At 41.1% G+C, this 18,741-nt stretch overlaps 1 protein-coding gene across 4 annotated transcripts in view; it reads left to right on the top strand.

Moving 5' to 3' along the window:
- The window catches only part of LOC128738104 (venom metalloproteinase 3), a 373,270-nt gene that overhangs the window by 119,395 nt on the left and 235,134 nt on the right, over positions 1-18,741 (top strand). For all 4 annotated transcript variants that reach the window (XM_053832958.1, XM_053832957.1, XM_053832959.1 and 1 more), the window contains one exon: positions 5,338-5,949. In XM_053832958.1, coding sequence (XP_053688933.1) covers positions 5,338-5,949 — 612 coding nt within the window. The remainder of the gene's footprint in view (positions 1-5,337; positions 5,950-18,741) is intronic.

Raw genomic sequence — 18,741 nt, 5'->3', positions numbered from 1 at the left:
CTCGATTGCTGTAATTACACAGCACTAAGCTGATCAGCGCTACCCTCTAGGTGGTATCCCAGACGTCGTGACGTGACGTTGTGACGTCGTCTTACCCAAAAGGCCACCCACTTTGGCAACCGCAAATCCCTCGTCTGCAGTTGACACAACCTCCTGAACCGGGAGCCTGCTTGTTGTCCATATAGCCGCCGTCCCAGAGCTATCCGAGACCCAGTTGCCGTTTCCGGCAGGGACGCGATATGGATCCGAGATTATGGCAATGTCCATTGTTGACTCAGAAACTGCTTGGTGTAACAGCTGCTGAGCCGTACTGCAGTGGTTCAGGATGAGTTGTGCCACTTGCACTATGAACGTGGCTTAGTCGCCGGCACACCGGCCGGGCACCTTGGACCTCCCGTTAGGTGCTTTGCGTCCCGTTTACCGGTAGAGCTCAGGCACTTGGGAGGCTCCGCGCAGTCCCTTGCTTTATGGCCAGCACTGCCACATCTCCTGCACAACTGGCTCCTATCTGGCCCCTTGCAGTTCCAGGCTTTATGTCCGTGCTCGAAGCACCGGAAGCAAGCTTCCGACTGCTTGAGCACGCTCAGTGGGCATACCGACCATTCCACTTTTAACCTAGCAGCTTTCAGGGCTTTGTTTCCGTCAATCAGTTGAAGTCGTATGGTGGCCTCCTGGGTCCCGGCCGGACCCTTGCGTAGGCGAACCGCCTCGGTTGCCACCACCACTCTACTTTGCTCTTTGAGAGCTTGTACAACCTCGCGCACTTCGGGGATCTCGTCCAGGTTCTTAAGCTGGAGAGTCACTTCTGGTGTGAGAGCACGTACCTGCACTCCGTCCCCGAACACTCCTTCCGCTATGGACTTATATGCGGAACTCTTCTTGGCGGCGTCCTTCTTTAACTCAAGGATCATAACGTCCGTGCGTGAACGGCAGATGCTCCGCACGTCCGCGCCCAGATCCTTGAGTAGGGCGTCTCCTCTCATGGCCTTCAGAACCTCCGAGTATTTCGACCCGTCAGTTTTCAGGATAAGACCGTCGCCCTTCTTCGCTCGCTTCCTTGCCGGTTTAGCTGGAGCTGTTTTTTTACTGGAGCCTTCTCCGTCTTTTCTCTTGGCCTTAACCTCAGTCCACGGGCCACCCGTCTTGGAGTTTGCCGCTGGTTCATCGGTTAGCTCTGCCAGCCCGCTAGCCTGAGGGCTTTTACCGATCAGGCGTTTTTTCGGTCCACCAAGGGTGCTATCCCCCGGGGACTACCTCAGCTGCTTGGCGGACGCCTTACCACTGCTGGTAGCGCTTTCTGTGGCCTCCTAGACCGCGTTGCGACACTCCGTCAAGGGGGGAAGCGTCCGTCTGTACTGCCTTCGACGCCTTCACGGTCACCTTCTTCGCCTCTCCTGCACGCGCCACGAGGTCGTTGTGCGTTTTGGTCGCTGCATTCAAGGTTCTCCGAAGCATGAGCAAGCTCTGCTTCAGGTCCTTGGAGAAATGGCCGCGACCTGACGTGAACTCGATTATTACATCAAGCTGCTGTGACGCTGCTATCACTTTAGGTACAGCGTCTCTATTCTTCTCCATCGCCCTGATTAGCGCTAGGCCATTCATCGCTGTGTCCGGCGTGGTAAGCATACCGACGCCTTTGCCACCCACACTAGAACTCCTAGTTGCATCCTTCTCCACCCTTGGTGGAGAACGCTGGATGTCTCCTCTCGCGAATGGGTTTGCCACCGTATCTACACTTGTTGTATTTTTGATTTTGTTTTCCATAAGAAACCCACGAGTTGAGGGGAAAGAAAAGTCCGCCACATCAGAGCCCCTCATGATGTGTAAGAACTGATTACTGTGGAGGGCGCTCTGGTACTCCACAGGCTCCGTTTGAGGCTGAGTATTTATAGAACCAACCAATCTAGCTCTAGAGCCGGGAAGTGCGGAGACTAGTTATAATTTGTCCTTGGACAAGAGGCTTCATTCGCACCTCGAGCAAGTATCATTCTTATAACCAGCCCCGGCTAAAGGCTTCATGGTCGGTAAAGCAGAGTTCAGCACAGAGTGAGGGTGTGTTTTGTGTGTATGTATGTGTCCCTTACTACTACTTATTATGCATTACCAATCTCGTTCCTAGAACCAGGAAGTGGAACAAGCTATAATTTGCCCTTGAACAAGAGGCTTCATTCGCACCTCAAGCAAGTACCACACTTATAACTTGCCCTGGCAAGAGGCTTTCATTGTTAGTTAATGCAGAATGCAGTAGGAAGGATGTGGAGGGGCCTGAGAATAAACCCATGCTAAAGTCACTTGACAGCGAATGGCCTGATTCTACTAAGATTCGAACCCACGACCACTCGCTTGTCAAGGCAGACTCGGTAACCTTGCGGCTACAGGGCCCCCCGCATGACACCTTGGATTAGGGGTTTATCCATTCATGTTTTTACTTTTAGCCATGGATAACAGTTATTAAAACCATCCTCCTTTGGGGGCTTTGGACCCTCTGCTCAGGTTCTCAGTATTTTCAGGTTCATCGAATATACTTCTACCGAGATCCGTCATTTGCAGGCGGTGAGTTTACACTCAGCCTTCGCATGAGTGCCCCCTTCTCTGTCCGCATACGACCCTAGTTTCCACCGGTTGTCCGATTTCCACTAAGGAACGTATCCCGGATGGTACCACGAGGAGGTGGAGATAGGAGTTGCAAAATAAGAGGCTGTGGAACTTCGTGGTAGTTCTGGAGCGCATTATTCAACCATTTACCATCCTAGGCATAGGGCATAGAAAAGATAAAGTGTCGTTTTGCCTTGAGAATTGACTGTCCAGCCGAAAAAACCAAATTCGTGAATCTTCAACAGTCGATAGCTCCAAGTTTATGTTTATATAAGTTGCCTTTTTTTTCCGTGTTGGGTATTTTTATCACTGCGACCATTTGTTTGATCTATTGTGATATATTCCCCGTTTTCTTATAGCTATGTTGTCAAGATGACGCACCACTAGCAGAAGTGATTGTCATTGTTTGACTAATAGCATTTGTCCAGCCCGGTGATGCACTTCGGATGAAGTGCACTACTGCGCTGGGAGTTGTTCTCCAAATATCAGAGGATTCTAACAGCCCTCTTTCGAAGAACCTTAATCTTTTATTGAGAATTGCCGGACATCGGCATAACAGGTGTTCCGAGTCTTCTTTTTCTATGCCGCAGAAGCGACATATATCATCATGAAGTTTTCCCATTAGCTTCAGATGATAGCGGCTCGGACAATGTCCTGTTATAAGACCAGTATAAATGCTTAGATCTTTCTTCGAAAGCTCCAGTATTTTGCGAGTAATTGAAACGTTTGGAGAGATGAAACGTTTCGACTGCCTAGCATTGAAAGTGTTATTCCAATTTGATTCCACTTTCGTACATTCCCATGCTTTTAGCTCCATTTTTAAAGCAGAAGCAGATAAGCAACAGAAGGGCTCAGGTCCTACAAATTGATGAGATGATCCGAGTCTTGCTAGTGCATCAGCTCTCTCATTTCCATCAATTCCACAGTGACCTGGGACCCAGTACAAGTTGACTTGGTTACGACGAGACAATTTTTGGAGTGATTGAATACATTCCCAGACAAGTTTTGATGTGCATGTCGCCGACTTTAGAGCGTTTATATAGTAGTTGCCTTACTACGACTCGCTGTTGTGAGGTGCCTCTAATATGAAGTGCAGACACTCACTAGGGTTAAGAAACAATATTCCACCTTGTAGTAGTGTCACCTAAATCATTGAAGCCGCACCTAACGAGATGGGAACAGACGCTCAAGGCTGGCAAGACAACAATATTCAGCATTCGCATAAGTGCCACTCTTTCCTCTCTGAATACGTCATTTTTTCCACCAGGGTTAGTTACCTGAAGTCCACTAAAGTTACTCGTATCCCAACTTGTATTATGAGGAGGTAGTGATAACAGTGCTATAACTGAAGTATATGGACTAAGCGGATTCTCAGATTAGAGAGTTACAGCTTTACCAACCTGAAATAGGACTGACTTAAATTATAGTCAATACAGTTGAATCTCAATTTTGACATCGAAAGCATTCATTTTTAGCAACACAATTTTTTCACCGCGAGGCGAAATATATTATACTTAAGTTCGTAATTTTCTGATACAATTTAGTCTCAACAGTTACATTCTTTTTATGGGAGAATGGGTACTTTTTGAGTCGATTCGCAAAAGGGGGTTCAATATGAATGAAACGATCCTTATTTTTAGCTGACGCTTGGATTTTTAGCGAAAACATTGGTTTTGCCTTTGAACATTATTAAATTGTTCGCTCACGAACGCATTTCTTGATAGATTTATTGTCTTGTTTGGTCATGAAACCTTTTCCGATGAACGAGACAGCACGTCATTTATATTTATGAAAAACAACATTTTATCATCATAAAATTTTCATTTTCATTTTACGACGTATGAAGTTTGCGTGAATGCATGTTTTCATCCACTAAATTAATATTTGAAAATTTAAACGCGGAATCGGAAATCGTTTTATTAATAATTGATACTTTTTTGCTCGAGTATGTAACATAAAATAAATTACCGACGGTGCAGTATAATTGATTAGCTCAACCAGCCTATAGTACAAAGAAATTATCATTAAAAATTTCAAGGAACAATAAACAGTACGCTAAAATCGAACTAACGAACTCGCTTCGCAAATGATTCCCCAACCATAATGAGTAACATCCACCGTGTTTGGTCAGATATTGCACAACACAGAAGGAATCCGTTACTCGCAATCGAAATTCCCATGTCATTTAATAAGACTTCAATTAAAATAGCCATCTCGCTCACCGTCCGTCGTCGGCGTCCGTCGGTAAGCGGGCCGACACGCGTGATGCGGCTGCGTGTTCCCTGGTATGCTCTTGTTGGTGAATTGCATTTCGGCGAACATATAAAAATAATGAACCACTCACGCACCCTTCATGTCACCACACCAATGCCATGCCGCCGTACATACGAAACGAGTAATGAATGACCCGCTGCTCGAAAAGATTGGCATGCCTTGCAAGGATTATAGCGCTGATCTGTCACTGACTGCTGCAGCAATAGCGAACTGTTCGCCAACTAATCATGCTATGTTTTTTGTCACCGCAGTCGAAGTAAAGCCGCTTCTACCACCGGCGATCAACTTTTGCAAATCTGAATCTAGCTCGAAGTGACGAAATGATTGGCATAACAAATAGTCCCAGATTATGTCGGCGGTAGAATCAGAAGGATTTGATTAGTACATAAATTACAATCTAATTTCCGAACTGAATTCCAATAATTCGATGCTAATGTATGTTTTATTTGAACCAAATTGTACTTGCAGATACACCACCGCATGACGTCGTCCCAGCTTCAGGAGGTTTTCCATGTGGATCATCCGGACGCTGTGCCTTCTTACGAGGTGGTCCAGCTAACACATCACACCAATCAGCCGGCGCTGCACCACCACCGTCGCAAACGAAGCATAGACGCGGGAAGCTCAAAAGTTAGTGCCAGCAACCTTCTGCAGCAGGGTGGTGCCGGGAACCACCATGTGAAGAAAGATTTGAGCAAAGTGAAGTTCAGTGAAAAAGTTAGTGAAAGTCTGGTTCCGTTGAAGAAACGAACGGATGTTACTGCGACTTCGACTGGCTTGCCAGCGACCACCAGCGACGGTGGTTCTGAGCAGGAGCCAATTCTACCGGAAATGCAACCGCAACCGAAGCCAGAAGCAAGTGATGAAAGTGATAGTGATAGCAATAAGATTAGTGATGTTAGCATACGACACATTAAAGAGCACAAGGTGTCATTCAGTGCGTTCGGCGAAAATCACAACTTGACGCTGCAGCAAACCGAGGGTCTGTTTAAGGATGGACCGAACTTGCTGCGCATGTGGAACGTGCGGGTCGACCCGAACGCAACCCAGGGTCTCGTGTACGAGGAAATACAAGAGGAGGTAAATTATTGTGATGCTCTAGTGTGGTGGCAGGTATAATTTACGAGGAGCCAGACCGAAAATCCGCTATATTTGCATGTATGTTTGCATTTGTCGCAAGGAAACACTACACACTATTATGAATATGTTGATTCTGTTCTCGTTTTGCGGAGCTCTAAATATTTATTCAAATTAGCGACTGACAGTTACAGTTCTGTCGCCTACAACCCAAGCTATAAATTCTCCCCGGAATGCCGTCCATCGGAATAACCCCACTTAAAGAATAGATTTTTTTTACTTCGAAGAACCATCATTTACCAACATAGCTAAAAGTAAGAAAAAAGAACATTAATCTAAGTACACGTCTAAGTCACTGCATCTGAACGTGACCTTCAATGTAAGCCGTCAAGCACTGCCAGCAGACTGTCCGGCACTCAGGGGCATTTCAAACTGCAACCTGTGCAATGGTTTACATGTTTACCTCAAGTTGGCAGGTGTCAAAAAGTTCGCGGTTTGACTTGCTACTTGCTGACTTTGTGGTTTTGTTCATGATCACGCGAATTGTAGTTAAACAACCCTGCTATAGGAGCTAAATTAAAAGTTACCATACCAGTGGCATAGTGTCGAGCATGCTTTAACAATGTGCAGCCGGCACTGCCGCTGCAACACTCTGTTGTTAGTTTAGAAATCTACGATAATCGACTAATGATTTGAATAACAATCACATGCAGTGCAAAGATCCCATTCTGACGCGATCCGTACTGATGAGTTGTGAAAACGTAGTTCGTTGATGATTCCATTTGTTTTAGTAATTAATTGGATGTGCAGCTGCATACATTTTCTATTGAATTAAAGTCAATTTAATTGCTAGTAACCTCATTTACTTTCTTCATGCTTTCTATTTAATTTGAAATGCTGATTGCTTTTATGGACTGAAATGAAAAATATGTACAAGTTGAATTATTAGTGCGTAGCTAAACATTCCAATTTACAATTAGTGTAAAGTCTGCTCCCCTTAGAATCCGGAACTAACAAATTAGCTTAAACGCGAGATTAATGGTAAAGTAGTCAACGTATTACACTACCATAAAATTATGAAAAATATATTCTGACAGAGTCAATCTTAGCGTCCAACTTTTTCAAATATCCCCCTTTGTGCATCATACAGAGCTAAGTTTTCTATCTTCTTCAAATTCCTCTAAGGGGCAAAACGCTCTAACGATACGACCAAGCTAGCAACTAGTTTTCTATGAAATTTAGTTTAAACCAAACTCAAGTTGCACGCCAATGTTGCAAATCGAGCGAGAAGATGCCTATGAGAATATTGCGTCAACGCTTACGCCACGTACGCAAGCATACGGCAGACATTCTGCTACCTACACACTCGCAAACGTCTTTCTGCATAGGCCGCTCACGAGGCAAATAATTCGTGAGCAGTCAGCTGCCCGGCTAGCGGTACACTGTGGCACAGATTTGGCATTACTTTTTATTTTCTTCTTCATCTTACATCCTGGATTTCACACGTGGGCTGGAGTGCGAGCCCTCGTGAGTGATCAGTATCAGCTGCTCAGACTGTAATAATGAGCGATAGCAACGACTGTGGCTGTTTGCTAAATACACACTCGCAAAAACTCGTCGCAGTGCATGAATAATTAAGACTGAGAGTCTGAAAGGGAGTCGATGGTTTCGTTACAACGAGTATGCGTTTGTGAGAAAATTAGACCACACGAGTGTGGACTTCGCAACACTGTGAGTCAGAAAATCCCCGAAGCACCAATTCTGCAATCTACGCTTTGTTGTAAGTTTTCACAATCACTGGTATTTACGTTTGATAATTGCATGTGTTTTGATTGGTTGGCGTAAAACAAGCGTGAACTTCGTCGATGAATAGCGAACGTAAGATGGGTCCAATTACTCCCCAGAGGGAAACTGGAAACATTCATAAACATTGAGCAACGAGAAGCTTCAATATTAACGCAAAGCGATTGGTTTGTCAGATAGAACCTAAACCAGGCAATCAAAGATCCATAGACTCCTGGTTTCTCTAGCTTATTTCACAGAATACTTAATGCAGATTTCATCAACTTGTTCATCATTGTCCGTTATACGAACGCTGAATGACAGAAATTCAAATTTGTCACGACCGGCGATTTTTGAAACCGTTTTCGTCCAGAATTTTCCATAGATCTGGAAATTCTTGGCATTTCTAGAGAATCTGCCGCAGGGTGAAGATTCGGCCGTTGTATGTAGACCGACCCTCCATGAAGCCGGCCTAATTGTTTCCCACGAATCTATTGGCTGTTGGCGACAGTCGATGGAAGATGATTTGGGAAAGCGCGTTCTAGGCGGCGTTCAGGATAGTGATCGCTCAGTCAGCTTATAGCCTTTCTTGTAAATAGGGCAAATAACTCCGTCTGCGTCTTACCACTGCTCCGGTAGTCGTTTCGTATCTCATATCTTGAGAATCAATTGATGCAAATAGCTGGCCAACTCATCCGGGCTCATTTTAGTAAGTTCCACTCCAATACCATCCGTTTCAGCAGGTTTGTTGTTATTCAGCCACTGGATGGCTTCTTTAGCTTCGCTTATCGATAGAGGTCCCTATTAGCACGGTTGTTTCAAAGTAGTTGTGGTTTCCAAATTATGACTAATTTCAGTCGAAATCCGGTTCCTTCAACTAAATGGATCTAAAGTGTACTACTTGAGGTTGACACATCTTCGTTGCTTGCTGCACCAGTGTGGTCACTTCTTCCGCTATCACGGTGTTTCGCCTGCACGCCTTTCAGGTGTTCATTCATCGTAGTGCTGCTTCCACCTTGCGTTGAGTCTTTGATAAAACTTCCGTGTTCTTCACGTTCCTTCTCCTCCTAGTCGCGCTTTTTCTCCAGGAAGAATTGGAATTGTTGTCTCTGCTTCTGTTTGTATTGGTTCATTATGTAGTATTTGTACCCGCGATGCGTTCTTCTCATGCAATATCTGTTAGCACTCTTCGTCAAACTATTCGTTACGTCGCACAGTGGGCAAAATCGACCGATAAAACGGAACTTTTTGTTGCCGCGGTTTTTAACGGGTAAAAAGTGACTTTTCTCTAAGCGTACAATTAAAAATATGAGTCTAGAATTTGTCAACTAGGAATAAACACACCAAATTTGAACGAAATCGGAGCACTTTCACGTTTGCTCCTTTTCCTATCAATACATTCTCAAATTTCTGTAAAAGTTATAGAGTAAAACAAGGCAAAACATTCCATTACATGACATTTTAGCTAAAAACTTGATCGTCATTCGGGCTTCTAACTTTTTCAACCTGCCCAACTGGCATGCCTTTTCGAAAATCTCTGGTAAAAGTATCGAATTGGCATTTTACATTTTTTTTATTTTTTGTAGTACAAAACCCTTGAGTAAAATGGGGCAAAATACATTTGTAGATTATGTTGCATTAAAATAAAATTGTTCATATAGCAGGTTGCTATGCAAGTTGATTATGCTGGGACGTCAACTGTAAAACCATTAGAAGTGTAGCTCTTTTTCCAAATTTCTCGAATATTTTCGAATAAACACATGCTATTTGAGTACTGGGCATGTATATTACATAGTTAAGAATGCCCAGGACCGAAAAAGTACATTTTGGTCATATTGGCTTCTACTATTAAATCATGGACAGTATACCAAGTATATAAAGATGCAGATATTGTGAAGTAACTAAAACACGGTTGGTTACAGTGGACTGGCCACGTTTCAGGGATGCCGGATGAGCGATCAGTAACAGCAATATTGAGCAGGGAACCCGATAGAAACCGACGACTTCGAAGCAGGCCCTGGGTGCTGTTGCGAGCGAGCATTCCAAAAAATCGAAAATTGCGAGCGTCACGTTGTACGGTGATAGCATGGCGGTTTCCAGATCGATTTTAAATATTTTTACGCCAATCGACCGGAAAATCTTCTACGCATCCACACCAATTATGAAATCTATTGATTTCAAAGTACACACTATTGAAAAATTGAAACTAATAAAGCATTGTCCAACTGGAAATCTTCGCCTCGTGATTGGTTGGAAGATTCTTTACGATGATCTAAACCTATACCAATTGGAAATCTGTGCTTGGGAAGTAAGTCAAAAACAAGTGACAAAGTTACCTCATCTCAACAAGATTTCTGAACACCGCGATTAAACCTAGACCATTTTGATGTCCTTGCTTGGGAAGTATGCCATAAAGAGTGACAAAGCCCCCTTCGTGCCAACAAATTTCTTTCGAACGCGATAAAACCTGGTCGAATTTAATGTCTGTGTTAGGAAAGTGTGCCAGAAAAAATGACTAAAGTCCATTGTCTCAGCAGAATGCAATTTTTTTACGGTGAGACGATTGAAACTAGGCGAATTTGATATCTGTGTTGAAAAACTGCGCTACAGCTGAGTGTTCGGTTATAATTAACTAGTTCAGCCCGAATCTTACGGTTCGGAATATATAAATATCTGTTAAGAGTTTAGAAAACTGCGGATGCATTCCATTGGCCAGTGTTTACGAAGATGTTTAATCTTTGATTTAGTTCTTTGAGTTCTTATATTGCATAATATAGCTCTAAGATGTTGTACATAAAAGAGTCATAGCCGGAAACTGAAACAAATAGTTTTTATGGTTGTATTGGATTTTATTTAACTGAATAAAAACATCTGGCTGTTTGCAACATTTATGTAGTCTGATTAGAGTAAAATGTTGCGTGGAAAATTCTGGACCGTTTGCTATCATTAACTCATTTTTTTAAAATTTTGCGACTTGGTCCGGTCTGATTTAACATCGATCATATGATATCGCGACAAGCAATCGAGTTGAGCAGGCGAGTCGAGCAGTTGAATCGAGTGGTTGAGTCGAGTGGTCCTGTCGAGTAGTTTAATCGAGCAGTTAAGTCGAGTAGTCCAGTCGAGCAGTTGAATCGGGTATTCTAGTCGAGCACTTGAGTCGAGCAGTCGAATCTAATGGTTTAGTCAAGCAGTCGGGTCAAGCGGTTAAGCCGAACAGTTGAGTCGAGTAGTCCAGTCGAGCAGTTAAGTTGAGCTGTCGAATCAAACAGAAATCGAGCAGTCTAGTCGAGCTGTTGAATCAAGCGGTCAGTTGAGTCGAGCAATCAAATGGAGTTGTCTAGTCGAGCTGTTGAATCGAGCAATCGGGTTGAGCAGTTGAATCGAGCAGCCGATTCGAATAGTCCAATCGAGTAGTTGAGTCAAGCAGTTCATACGAGCAGTCGAGTCGAGCAGTTGAGTCGAGTAGTCCAGTCGAGCAGTGGAATCAAGCAGTTGAATTGAGCAGTTGAGTCGAGCGTTGAATCGAACAGTTGAGTCGACCAGTCTAGTCGAGAAGATGAATCATGCGGTCCAGCAAACAGTCCAGTCGAGCTGTCGAATCGAACAGTCCAGTCGAGCAGTTCAATCGTGCAGTTAAGTCGAGCAATCGGGTCGACTAGTAAGTCAAGCAAATGTGTCGATCTGTCCAACCAAGCAGTTGAGTCGAGCAGTCGAATAAAACAGTTCAATCGAGCAGTTCAGTTAAGCAGTCCAATCGAGCAATCAAATCGGGCAATCTAATGGACCAGCCGAGCAGTCTAGTCAATCCGTTGAGCAATCGAGCAGTCCAGCAGTCGACCAGTGAGGTGACTGAAAATACAACCCTTTGCTACGAAAGCATGGCGTCCTGTCAGGGACCTGTTTTTAGTTACCGATAAGCCTCTTATGATGTCCTGTCAGAGACCTGGTTTTCGGTACAGACATAAGCCTCTTATATAAATAGATTCTGTATGGATGCGCATGTTTGATGTTTCATAGGAAGTGTAGTGAAAACATGTGCTGTTGATAAAATGGGATTGAATTGGTAAAATCCCTTCAACGTGGTGAAACGATTGGTAATAAAAACAATCTTTAATTTCTCTAAGGTAGCAGGAAAACAATAGTGTATGTTCATGATTTTGTTAAATTGGTTCCAAATGCACATAAAAATAACTCTGAAATATATTGAGGATTGGACGTAATGTATTTATGTTGCATATAGTATGTATACATGAAGAATCGAGTGATTACATGCATGGATACATGCTACTATCACTACAAAGAGACTTTTACGTAGTCCTGCGTCACCTAGATATGCGGTCGTGTCTTGTACACAACCCCTCTGATTTTTTCTTAAAATACCTATACTAAAGGTAGTGATTTTCATATTACATACGAATGATTACCGAATTACGAATGATCATAAGGTACGATGTGATGCCGTGGTATTAAGACATTCTTTCTATTTTATCGGAAAGACCGACAAAATAATTAGGATTTTAGCATAAACCCCTCAAATGCTTTATAAGCAACCAGTTAACGACAGTAACACCTTCCTTACAAAACAGAAAATAATATTCCGGAAGCGTAATAAATTCCAATGCCCATAACTTTAAATTTAAACGTACACCAGGAGCTTATAGATTTCTGCCTCAGATTGCAGCCGCAGGTTTGAGATAATGTTTGTAGCATGTGTTGCCTTATTAAGGTATCAATCGTAGAAGGTAATCACAAACCAATTGCTTGCGTCATTACATTTAAGTACCGGCAACTATTAATTTTTCTTACCAGTAAATCTCAAATGTAAAATTTAAAATTTGTTAGTACCGTCGATTCGGGCGAAATTGATCAGTCGGGTGAAATTGATCAGCTTGGACTAACGAGTAAAAAACTCTTTATTCTACGTTTATACTGATTCATAAAGCTGAATATGCACCCATCCATATAAAGATTGAGTTACAGGTCAAAGTCACTCGGCTTTCAGCAAGATTGATCTTGTAAATGGCTTGATTTTTTAAAATTTACTATTTTGATCGAATCGCAATTTTCAACATGCCCGATAAAACTCCTTGCTGTTAACACAAATTTCGTTGCAGAAGGAAATTTTGATAGAACTAATTCGATTCTCTAATTATCTGGCGGTGCTTTGATAATTTCCATGAATAAAATTATGCGACAGAAATTGTTTGATTTGACCTTTTACGAAATAAAACGATTGATAACATCATGAACTGAGGCAACATAGATTTCTAGATCGCTATGGGTGCGAAATGGAGCTGCCACCTGCGAAAGTTTATTCTTTCTGTAAAGCAGAATGGAGATTTATAAAAGGGTGCAAAAGACAGACAATACTTCGCACAAATTTTACAAACGCTCCATATGGCAGTTGCATGAGAGTGCAAGAGATCGGTTTGTGCTTACATAGCGAAATGCAACTACACATTCAAAGAGACAGTCAAGCTCCCGTATATGAGGAGAATTAAATTATTTGTTTCACTAGATTGGTGAAGATTGTATACGAAAATCGTACATTTACACATATATACAGCAATGTTTAAACAAAAACAAACGATTACGATGCTAAAATTGGCTTAATATCTTTTCTATCGTTCATATTTATTTAGCAGATGCATCAACCATGCTAATGTAGAGCTGACTGTTTGATTTTTGTGCTAGTTGCTGTACGCGACATTGTTGCCTACATACAGGCAATATCTCGATTACGCCAGATTTTATACTGCACGTAAGGTTATTGCTGTCAGAGCGTATGGTTTAATAGCAATATCGTCTTGATTTCTACGTGATCAATTTCACCCGTTATTTGTAAATTTTCAATTTCACGATTACATTAAGTTTTATCTAAAATAAAACTATTTATATAAGATATAGATGATACTGTCGTGTAGCCAGCACTACAGTACTTATTTTAAAATTGAATCATCTTCCTAAATATGTTTCTATTCAAAGATATTTAAAAAATACTCGAAAAAGTGATCAATTTCACCCGAATTCACGGTACCAAATTTGTATGTTTGAAATAGACGAAAAAATGAAGTATCATCGTACAATCGATTGCCCGGATATTTAGAGACAGAGTTCAATGGAGTTTTATCAATCTTTCAAACAACATTGTGTTGAAAATTAATGCTTAGCGTGTTAGAATAGATACAATCAATAGCGCCGAGACGGAAAGGGTTTTGCACTAGATGGTATCCGTTGGTTGCTAATTGCACTGATTTATCATTCCACTAGTAAAACAAGTGTTCCTGGGCCAGTGCAGACGCCGCATGGCGCACCGGTGTGTGGTGCCACCGACCGATTATCATGTTTCTCAAACTGTGAAGGCTCCCACAATTAAACCGCCACAGACAATATACTGGAGAGGAAAAATATTTTCCATACAGCTGTCTAGTCTAGTCAAATCATATCTGACTAACTGACTGACTGACTGACTGAATTTTTTTTTCTGTTCCCATCCATCGACCTTCCTCGATTAGCGTATCCAAGTATCTACTCTAGTTGCAACTTCACTAAACTTGGCTGTCTAAGAGTCGCTTAGTAATCGCTTCCTCCATCTTCGATTTAGGAGTGTTTTTGCTTTTTTGCTTCTGTTCACACTCGTTAGTGGAGTAGGTTTCTACTATCGCCTTCCTATCACTTTTCCGCATCATTACTTACATATTTTTACTTCCCATCGCCCCACATGGACACCAGTAGTGGTGCAGTGCAGCGGTATGCCTTTTCGGCGAAGGCACATAGAAATGTAGGCTAACAATCTTGTTACATAGACAACACTGATTCATTCGTTCCGCAAAATCGTTTTCTTTTTTGTGCAACGTGTTTCTTGAATAATATCTATGTTAGCCGTGTGAACAGCATACGAATCCAACATATTCAAGTACCTACAGCATATTTGTGTATCCTAAAAAGCCGGCCGTATTCTGAAACTTAACAGTGGTACCGTACCCTGCCGAACAAATAACAAATGTGATTCTCAGCGAAGTTCCACTTCTTCGATTACAACATTCTACGAATAAAGAACTATCCATCAAAAGCCACCAGCTTCGGTGGGTTGCAAACAGTATTTTGTTACAACGCGATACAGTGCAATAGCCCACCCCATTGAACGGTGCATAACAATGCTTGCCGCCCGGTTCATGTTTCTGAAATGGCGAATTGTTCGTGACCTATTGGACGAATCTCCGGTTGACCTGGTCTTAGAATGTATTTTTTCTGCTACATACCTAGCAACTAAAAATACTTCTGCTGCAAGCTGTGCAGAGCGCTACTGCAAAACTTGGGAACGTAATCTTTAGCTTCCGGAGCTGAACCGGATTCCGAAAGCCCTCGCGCGCAGTTCGCATGAAGCAAGATCTATGAGCAAGAAAGAGACATTAATTCCGATGAGGCTTGCTACTGGCTGCTGAAGTTAGTCAATGTTCGCCGAGCTACTACTGCGGGCATCGCTAAATCGTTTCAGTTTCACGGAACAGTGGTCTCAGGATGTAAACAGCAAATGGTACAAATTATTTCGATAGGCTCAGCAGCAGATTTGCTGTCTTCAGGTCAGTTAGAGTTATTTAGGGGCTCGCAAAACACGCAATAAAAAGAATATTTATAGCTTCCTGTAGAAAAGGTTCTGAAATGCCTCAGATAATTTCCGTTGGAAATAGCGGCAGAATGTCGGAATGTCGTAAAATTAATGTAGCTAAAAATAGCGCATGGGCAAAGAAAAGAAAGACACATGATTATAAATAGACCGTCTTCACAGTGACTTGGAACTAGGACTTGGGATTGAGAATCAGGTTTTAAATTAGAACCGAACTTAGATTATTTTAAGCCTACCATTAGTTTCTTTTACGCCTTTTTGTTCTGTGGCAGATATAATTTATATTTAACTATAATTAGAGTATTTCAGTTGTTACACTGCGCTAATACTAGCATTTTGGGAAGGTTGGGAATTTCGATATAGATCAAAATTATATTGGGTTGTGCAATGGTAGACGAGGCTCGCATCCACGTTCTTTCAGTTGGTACCCGAATGTTTTACTCACTTTCTGCTACCCGTCATATGGTTTTGCTTACATATTAGACTCGGTATAAGCATGAATAATCACACATTTCGTAGTTATACGACAGTGCCATTTTTCATATTCAATGTGCTATGTGCAGCTACTTTCTCTTGAAGTAGATCAATTATAGTGCCGACCATGTTCTTCTGATCATTAAGGAAAGAAAAGGTTGTTAGTTCCACATTCGTTGTTATGAGGTCAACTTTAGATCTACAACTTTATAAACGTCAAGGAAAGCTTGTTTATGATAGGTATGGTGAGAAACTATCGATAATAGATTTATTGTGGTTTACCATGATATGATTAGCGATCTTATTAGAACTAGCAGCGTAAAGTAATACAAGTACAAAAAGTAGTGACCTTGCTAGTAATCACTAGCAAGCCCAGTCATGAACAAAAGGGGGCGCACCCGACATTTCAAAAGGTTCAGATCACTGTTTATTGCACTTTTATGAAACTATTTGGGTATTATTCTATTTTTTAATGTCATACTGAACAGTTTTAAGCTAATTTTACCCTACTAAAAGCCAAGTGAAGTCTTAGTGCTACATTGCGTTTTCGGAACTAGATCAACTTTCAGCAGTTTATAATACATTGGTTTGTCACCGACATTACCATTAATTTGTAAATATTTGGCTTTGCCATTCGTGTCTTTTTTTTCATAGAATTCCTTGCGCTACAGATTGTGGTTATGGTTCAACTTCCAAGCAATAATGTGTAATTCAAAACACACTTGTAGTGACTAAAACTGGTCATGATAACTACTATATGAGCGCAGTAAATCTTAAATTATTTTTTCAAACAACTACCTGCGTTTTATTGCACACTTTTGACTCTAACAGCCAAAATTGGTCATAAAAATCGTTATGAGAATGCGACAACTCTGAAATTGTTTCTTTTGAAACTTATTTTCCGTCTTGAGCTGTAATTCGGCGCACGATTATAGGCTCCTTTTTTGTAGCTTTTGAAATGTTTTTCCGTCACTCCATCATTCAATATCTCTTGGTATCGGTTTATGTGGCATTCGATTTCTTTCCTTTGGTTTAACTTCTAAGCTGTCGAATCCTCAAAAAATTTGCTGTTGTGTCTTTATAGCATTTGTTTTACAGACTGGACTATCGAAAAAGTTAATTTTCAGTAAAGTTAACTGTTTGGAAAAGTTAAATAAACATTAGTTACCATGCAACGCTTTAGAAAGTTCATTTTTTCTTTAACTTTTCTGAGTTTTTGAATTTATAGTTTGTCTAAGCATTCATTCACATACGTGAGTTTTTTTCTTTTTCATTTTTTCGGTCGGTTTATTATCGCCTTTTTACAGTTTCAGAGTCACATCATAGCGCTATAGCAGGGATTAAATTGAACTCTTGTACCGGACAGTTGCAACACACTCAGGTTTGAAATTCAAAAGAAGGAACAGTCCAAGTAACATTTTTGTCGTATAATAGCTTATTAAGCACTTGTTCCACAGGAATTAGCTGTACAATAGTTGAATAAGCTATTCTTAAACAAAAATGTGTGTTGGGAGCAGGGAACAGACAGAAAATACGAAGAACATTATCAAAATGTAGACCACGAAAGAACAAAAGCAAACTAGTGTAATAAACTATTTTAACTGAACTTACTGAAAAGTATTATTTTGTAAAGATCATGCTACATATTTCCTTCCATTACATGATTGCAACCTTTACATACATAAATGCGTATTCTATATTCGCGAATCTATTGTTTGCTCTTAAAGTTATCATTTTAATGACTTTTTGGACTAGTCAGAAGAGTTTATATTTCGGAAAAAGTAAACGACCCAATCCCATTTCGATAAACTTTTCCGAGAGTTCACTTTATAACCTATATAGACATTGTTTTTGATGGTATTTGAAGGAAATTAATACTTTTATGAATCAAATCTGTCCATGATTCATTTGAGATTTGACCTATCTTCTTCAAGGACGTTTACTCGTCTTTTATCTTTCATTTTTCGTCGTTCGGTTGTTTCATTTTGTGGTATTTTGTTATATGTATTCTGTCACCTTCTGCTGTCTTTTTTATTGTCTTTTTAACGTCTGTTAGTCGTTTTTCGTTCATTGTCACATCTTCTGTCAGCTAGTTGTTGCTAGTTTTTTATCGTTTAAGTCGTAGCGTTTTGGTTGCTCTTGATGGCGTCTTTTTATCGTCATTTGTAGACTAGTTTGTCTAGTTTCATGTCGCTGTTTTGCCACCTTTCCATCGTCTTTTCGTCACGTTTTCCATATTGATTTATAGTCTTTTTGCCATTTTCGCCTTTTATAACTTTTAGTCGGGTCCTTGACATTTTTGGTCCCTTTTCATCGTATTTTGTCATCTTCTGTCATCACTTTTTCCTCATCTTTTTACTGTCCTTTCGCCGCCTCTTCGTCATCTTTTTATTGTCTACTTGCTGTCTCTTTGTCGTTCATTTGTCATTTTATTGTTGTCTTTTCGACACCTTTTTCCGTCTTTTGTTATTTCTTCGTCGTGATTTTATCATTTCTTTGTATGTTGTTTTACCATTTCTAGATAGCATTGTCGTCGTTTTTTTACCTCTGTTTTTGACACTTTGGCCGCTTTTTTCGTCATCGCTATTTCCGGTCGTTTTTTGTCTCTGTTTTGACGTCTTTTCGTTGTCATCTTTTCCTCTTTTTTGTCATTTTTTTTATTGTCCTCGTTATTTTGTCACTTTTTTGTTAGGCCATTGCAAATTATTTTCAAAGTTTTTGTCCTCCCGCCCTTCAAAATTGGCTCTGAAAATCAGAGGGCAAAAAGAATGTTTGTTAAAGTTGAGTAAAATTTTTTTGTATAAAACCAATTATCTGTGGGTTTTATAGCCCAAACACCTTGAAAAAAGAGTGAATGTTAACGCTTCCAGCACGAAACAAAGATGGAAGTACAAATAATGTAGCTTTCGGAA

This window comes from Sabethes cyaneus, chromosome 2 (assembly GCF_943734655.1).
Source record: "Sabethes cyaneus chromosome 2, idSabCyanKW18_F2, whole genome shotgun sequence".
NCBI classification, from domain to species: domain Eukaryota; kingdom Metazoa; phylum Arthropoda; class Insecta; order Diptera; family Culicidae; genus Sabethes; species Sabethes cyaneus.
Note: the sequence above shows the minus strand (reverse complement) of the source record. Positions and strands in the feature narration are given on the sequence as shown.